The 6,575-nt window shown below is 51.2% G+C and overlaps 2 protein-coding genes across 6 annotated transcripts in view; one reads left to right on the forward strand and one right to left on the reverse strand.

The window, feature by feature from the left end:
• LOC138165270 (EF-hand calcium-binding domain-containing protein 7-like) overlaps positions 1-2,889 on the reverse strand; it is a 56,334-nt gene extending 53,445 nt beyond the window's left edge. Inside the window, exon 1 of one of the 2 annotated variants that reach the window (XM_069093414.1) lies at positions 2,716-2,889. The gene's annotated coding sequence lies outside the window, so the exon portion shown is untranslated. Of the gene's footprint in view, positions 1-1,845; positions 2,031-2,715 lie in introns of those variants that run through there. The other variant, XM_069093415.1, reaches the window with a different exon arrangement.
• A 65-nt stretch (positions 2,890-2,954) lies between these two features.
• Positions 2,955-6,575, forward strand: part of LOC138165273 (centromere protein R-like) — a 55,504-nt gene continuing 51,883 nt past the window's right edge. For 3 of the 4 annotated variants that reach the window (XM_069093418.1, XM_069093419.1, XM_069093421.1), the window contains exon 1: positions 2,955-3,100. In XM_069093418.1, the coding sequence (XP_068949519.1) occupies positions 3,093-3,100 (8 nt within the window). In that variant the 5' untranslated portion in view covers positions 2,955-3,092. The remainder of the gene's footprint in view (positions 3,101-6,575) is intronic. The other variant, XM_069093422.1, reaches the window with a different exon arrangement.

A 6,575-nucleotide genomic window follows, 5' to 3' on the forward strand; every position in this document is an offset into this window, starting at 1 on the left:
GCACAATTCAAGAGACAGTGCTTAATAAAAGTGGGTGAACTGAATACGATTGTCACACATAGTTATAAATCTGGACCACAGAGAAATAAGGAAAGGTCTAGCTGAAGACAGGTGAATGTAGAGAACTGTCAAATTTATAAAATGGCTGCCCACTTAAAGGATGGGAAAAGGTTACAGAGTTAACCAGGCATTAGGTTATCTTCCAGAGACAGGTTTGCTTCTCATTGAAAAATTTATTTAACAAATTTTTTAACCCCAACAAAAGCACAGTAGTTACGGCAACTGTCCGGGCCAAAGGAGCAGGCGGTCGATGGTAAGCCCCCTGCATTGGGGTCTCGGGGCCCTGGTGAAGCTAGGTTCACATACCAGCCCTGCTCCTTACCAACCTCTGGGACCTTAGAAAAGTACTTATCCTCCCTGGGTTGGCTTCCTCATCTGGTAAATGAGGGGGTAGCTCTCAAGAAAATCTCTCAATCCTGTTTGCCTCATCTATAAAATGGGCATGAAAATATTTGTCCTCCGAGAAGAGGCTAAAACAAGATGTGCAAAAGGTTTTGAGCTGCTAGCATGAGAGAAACTAGAAATCTGAAACGTTAGTATTCGTAGTAAAAGGCCAGTACACTTCGGAGGTGATTTCCTTCTTCATCATTCTGGATGAAGGCTTTCTGGAAGGCCATCACCAAGGGCCACTCAATCCTGCTCTAACAGCTCCCAACATTATTTTACTCAGCACTGACTTCTGAAAATATATTCAACCTAATAAATTGGATATTTCAAGTTCAACAACAAGGCGACACAAGGTGTGGGGTCCCCTTCAGGACTCATTGGATCTTTCCTCCAGGGCCCTAAATGATCTGCCCCTTCCTGAAGTATATAGGCCTTTAACACTTGGGAAGGAAAGATAATAGTCACTTCTCATGGATAAAGTGCCCTATTTATAATACACAGCCGACTTGGCTGACACTTTCCTATTACACCAGATTGTGAAGGAGCCCATAGGGATATGGTGTCACAGTCTGGCTACTGCAAATTGGGGTCACTATAATTAAGAATCAGTGCTTTAAACACAGAGGCTCATAAATGGTGACAAGAAACCATTACTATCAAGGAGAGAGAAAACAAGTGTTCATTTCCCACTTGGTGCTGGTGTGTTCCCTCTGGTGATTAGCTCCAATTTATCCTGTCTGCATCTTGTGTGTTGTGTGTCACCGTGTTCATGCCATCTCCCCCATAAGGCTGGCAGTTCCTTGAGAGCAGGGACCCTGTTCTGCCTTTTTATATGTCCAGCGATTGGCACAGAACCTGGCACACAGGAGGCACTTAAGAAATGTTTACTTACTGACTGACTGGATTTGCCTCCTCCTGCCCCCCCAGTAAGAGAAGTCTGACTTGGGTACTCAAGCTTTTGTTGCGGAAGCTCTCCAGAACCACAGAATTGGAGAATCGGAAGGGATGACAGAGGCCTCTCGTCTAGCCCACACACAAAAGGAATCCCCACAACAACAAACAGCACAAGTGGACACGCCATGACGGCAGCCGCGCAGTTTAGTGGAACAGATCCCTGAACCTGAATTCAGAGGGAGCGTGTGTTCTTTCTTTGGCAAGTTTATCAACAACCACACTGGCATCCCCAGGATGGCAGATGGCACAGGTTCTTAGATCTGCTTTACTAGGAAAGACAGCTGTTGAAGGGGTCAACAATCTTTTTAAATTACATTCACTAGTTCGGAGGAAAAGTCAGCACCCTGAACTTCAGAGAAAATACAAGCAGAGAAATAAAGACCAACAGACTGTCGGACAAATTAGCACAGACCAACTTCTGACCCAGGTAATACATGCAGTTACCAGAGGGAGAAACACCAACATGCAGCTCCTTCATGGCAGCTCAGTCTCCTCTGGTCAAACCACAAAAACAGTCTTCCAGCTCGTGAGCTCCAAAACAAAACGCTACGCTCAGAGTCTATCTACCCTTTTTAGAGCCAGAGGGTGCCAAGCCTCAGCGCTAGTTACAAAGTAACAAAACAAAGTAACCAAAGGCTGAAAGCCCCGCCCCCCCCAGCTTCCCTTAATGGCTCCCCTGCTCGTGGGCGGGGAGGTCCCCGTGCGTCTGCCGCCCTTCCTCTGCTAACACTGTGACCGCTGGCTCCATCCCTCCTCCCGGACACCCCCACGGTTCCAGAAAACAGCTTTTCCTTGAGGGCCCGGCACCTCTGAGCGCTGGGGACACACAGGAGCAGCCCGTGCCCTCGGGGGCTCACAGTCCTTGGGGGAGACAAGACGTCATCACCAGAGGGGGGGCGCGGCTGGCGGCAGCCCGGGCAAGGTCCTGGGTGCCGGGACCATCAGTGACGGGGGCGCCTGGGGCGGCACCAGCCCCCCAGCTGTGCGGGTGGGAACAATGACCAGATGACAAGGGATTCACGTGAACCAGCGACAATCCTGGGGCCCTGGCCGCCAGGACACCCCAGGCAGGCCATCCTGCAGCCGAGGTCCCGCACCCGGGGTCCCGCGCACGGGGAGGAGCTGAGTCCGGGCCAGTTGACTGATGGGGGGGGAGGGGGAGATGCAGCCCTCCTGCCCAGAACCCCAGGGGGTCCTCGGCGCGGGGGGGGGGGGCGCATCAGGGTTCTCTCCGTGCCCCTCCCTCACGCGGGAGAAGGCCCAAGGTGGGCCCCGAAGCAAGGCGAGCGGCGGGCACCGTTGCCGGCTTCTTACCCGGCTCTGGGTCACGAACGAGGAAAAAGCGCCACCTCCGCTGCCGACTCTTTTTACTTCAGGGTCTCGAGCTTCCCTCCTCAGTCTGGGATCCCGAAACACCTTCACCGTCTTCTCGTTACCCTGGCAACGGCCGCCACCGGAAATCGGAAGTAGAGAGATGGGGGGGGGGGCCGGGGAAGGGGGAGCGGGCCTAGCGTGGGCTCGCGCAGGCGCCATTAGCGTCGGAGGCGTAGGGAACCACGCGCGCATGCGCCCTCGCGGAGAAGGACCCCCAGCTTCCGGCCAACGGGGATTCGAGGAAGAGCGCCCCGGCGTGGGGTGGAGCGGGAGCGCCTCGGAGGAGGCGGAGGCCATTCCCGTTCCCGCAGCTCGAGATGCCGCCGTACGTATCCCGGGCGGGGCCGGGGGCGGGGAGGGCGCGGCGTGCCGGGGCTGCTCTCCCGGCCCCTTGTAGCGGATGTCGCCGGGGGTCGCCGGGTGGCTTTGTGGTTTCCCGAGCGCTTTGCCTCCTCGCAGGCCCCCTCCCCTTGTGTTCCTGAGGGGGAAACTGAGGCCCGCCGCCCCCCGGGAGCCGTTTAGAGCCCGCAGGCAGCCCCTGTCCTGGGCCTTCCCCGTGGGCGGGCGGGCGGCCCCGGCCCTCTCCTGTAGCCGCGGCGGAAGAGAGGATAGACCCTCGTCGGCGGGCCCGCCCTGCGGGAGGCCGGGGCTGTCCACGGCGCGGCCTCCGGCGCCCGGCCCTCACAGCGGGGGGCGCCACGCGGCCTGGGCCTTGGCTGCCACTGCTGACAGCTGTCATTCTGACGCCGGGCCCGCGGCCTTTGTCCCCTCCTTCACAGACGAGAGCCCTGAGGCAGCCGGGCCAAGGGACCTAAGGGACCACCGGGTCACAGCCGTAAGGCCCGAAGCCGTGTCTGATCTCCTTTCTGGGCTGTTGTCTTCCCTGGGAGATGCCTTGTACTTCCTTTTGTTTTTTCTCAGTCTTTTGACTGTCTTTTAATATTTCTTCTTGGGGCGGCTAGCTGGCGCAGTGAATAGAGCAGCGGCCCTGGAGTCAGCAGGACTTAACACTTAACGCTTAGGAGCTGTCTGACCTTGGGCAAGTCACTTAAAGCCAACTGCCCTCCAAAAAAATATGTCTTCTTATTTCACGGCCTTGACTTTTGTTTGGTCCATGCTACTTTTCAAGGAATCTGATGCTTGGGTGAGGTTTTATGCCAAACCCTTCATTCTCTTTCTAGCTCTTTCTTCGATAACTCATATCTTCTCCCATCTTCCTTATTTGATTTTCATTTGTTTCATCTAGTTCACTTATTTTATTTATAAAATCTTTTTTTTTAAATGCACTTTTTATTTTTTAACTCTTGCTTCATCTCTTTGAGGAATTCTACTTGAACTCGTACTGAATCCGTGTTTTTCTTTGAGACTGCTTAAATGTTTTGGAATAATTTTCTTCAGTATTTGTGCCTTGAATGTCCTTGTCATCATAGTGGCTCCTTCCTCAGTGGTCCTTGCCCTGGACCATCAGCCCAGCCATACGTCCCCTGTTCTGTCTAAATTGGACACATGAGGCGGCGTTGTGGTGAGCAGCCATGTAGCAGTGCTTCCTGCACCCCCTGCAAGGGCTGGCCCCCTATGCCCTGGTCCCAGTGTCCAGCAACCTCCTTGTCTGTCTCCCTGCACGAGGACTCAGGTGGGAGGGTTCTCCAGATCTCTGTGCAGTACCTGTTGGAGACTGTTTGTGGCACTCTGCCCTCTGGATCATTCTGTGGCCTCACGTCAGATCTCAACTTTTCTGCCCACCTTCTTCTCCCACCTCACCTAAGATAAACATACTTATGAGAATTGGCCAGTTTAAAAAAATGGTTGAGGCATGACTTGTGAAGGTATGGTACAGATGAATGATTCCAATCAATCTCTTGTTCTAACCTTTCCTAAGACTGCTCCTGTCCTGTTTCTGCCTTCAGTCCTGCATCTCTGTCAGAGAACTCCCAAATCTATAAAATACAGTGATTCTGGAAACAAATGTGACCTAAGTATATCTAGAAACAAACAAAGGCTTTACATCCTTAATTAGCGTTGGATTGAGTTGATTGATTAGTGTTTGATTGAGTAAGGATTTTGCCTCCTATCATCCTTGGGATCTCTGTGGTGGGCTTTGCTCATTGATAGTGTTTCAGCCATGGTCTTTGGACATAGGTCATACTGAGCTAGAATGTGGTGTTCCCATTATCCAAGCTGTTCCTGTAAATCACCAACACTCCACCCCCATGCCTTTGTTCATTTCTTTGCAGCTGTTTTTCATTGTTTTTTTTTTTTAACCTTGGATTTCTCTTTCCCAACTTTGCCTGTCGGTGGCTGACTCGGCAGCTTGCTCCTTACTCCTTCCCCCCGCTTTCCTCTGGGGTACCCCCTTCACCCCAGAGGTCCCACCAGCAGCAATTGCCCAGCAGCATAGATGGGAAGAAATCCACGCCTGTTGATGAGAATTCAAAGTCCAGGCCTTCTGTGTTTGTTATCTGTCAAGCACCTCCTGTTTGAGAGGTGACCCAGGAGAAGCTGTGCAAGGTACAAAAGCATCTGCTTTTAAGGTTCCTGCACTCTGACTGAGTGGCTGGGGGCACCATAGTGCCTAGAGCCCAGCCCTGGAGTCAGAAAGACTCCAGCCTCAGACACTGACTAGCTGTGTGATGCTGTGTGAGTCACTGTTTACCTCAGTGTCCTCATCTATAAAATGATCTGGAGAAGGAAATGACAAACCACTCCAACATCTCTTCCAAGAAAATCCCAATTGGGATCACAAAGAGTCTGGCACGACTGAAAAAAAGATTGAACAATAACAAAACCTCTAACTGGGTAGATCAGACAGTCCCCTCAGCCATTTATATTCATCACTGGTTTAGGGACCTGGGAGTGATCCAGACTGAAAAATAATGGATGGATGTTGTCAGGGAAAGACTTGTGGAGGGCTGATACAAAAGGTAGGCCATAAAGGTAGTTAGAGTTCCAGGAAGGGAGTTAGGGATTGTCGGTGATAGTATAGAAAGGACTGCATGCATGTATCCCGAGAATGATGGTATAGGGTGGGCCTCAAAGTATTCTGCCAGTGATGTGGTATTTTTCACTTGGCCAAAATAATAGAGCCTATTAATTTTAAGTGGCCGTCTAATCCAACTTGTACCTGAAAGGAGTTACTACCAAAACATACTTGACATTGGTCTTCTAGCCTCTTCTAGGGGAGCCTCTTAGAAAGCAGCTAATGGACAGTTCTCATTTCTTTGCAGCTTCCACTATGTCAAGCTGACCATAAAAAAAAAATACATTTTACTTGTTTCAGTTGTAGACCAAAGGTCTGCCTTTTAAGAGGAGACACCTTGAGATCTTTTTGAAATTCATGGCTAAACTTCCTAGGATGATGTAACAGAGACAGGATTTTAAAGGTATATTTACCTAGAAAGTCCAGGAACATTCCCATCTAGGAACATTAGCAGCCAAAGGAATCAGTCAAAGCTTCATGGAAAGGGCAGTGCTTTATCTGCCTTGTAGGAAACCAGGCATCCCAAAAAGCGGATGTAAAGTGGTCTTGGGATGCTCAGTGTTGAGGTATGGAGATGGGGGAAGGCAGCATCATGTGCAGGAAGTGCAAGTGGACCAGTAGAAAGAGCCCAGGCTCTGAAAAGCTTTAGGTGGCAAACAGAGGAGTTTCCATTTGGTCCTAGAGCTCACATGAGCAGCTAGCAGAGCTTGTGAAATAGGGCCCTAGTGTGATCTGGCCTGTGCTTCAAGAAAACCACTTTGGCAGCTTTGTGAATAGATGGATGGATGGATGGATGGATGGATGGATGGATGGATGGATGGAT

Source organism: Petaurus breviceps, unplaced genomic scaffold (genome assembly GCF_028583685.1).
Source record: "Petaurus breviceps papuanus isolate PSGF00001 unplaced genomic scaffold, PetGlider_PUasm1.0 208, whole genome shotgun sequence".
NCBI classification, from domain to species: domain Eukaryota; kingdom Metazoa; phylum Chordata; class Mammalia; order Diprotodontia; family Petauridae; genus Petaurus; species Petaurus breviceps.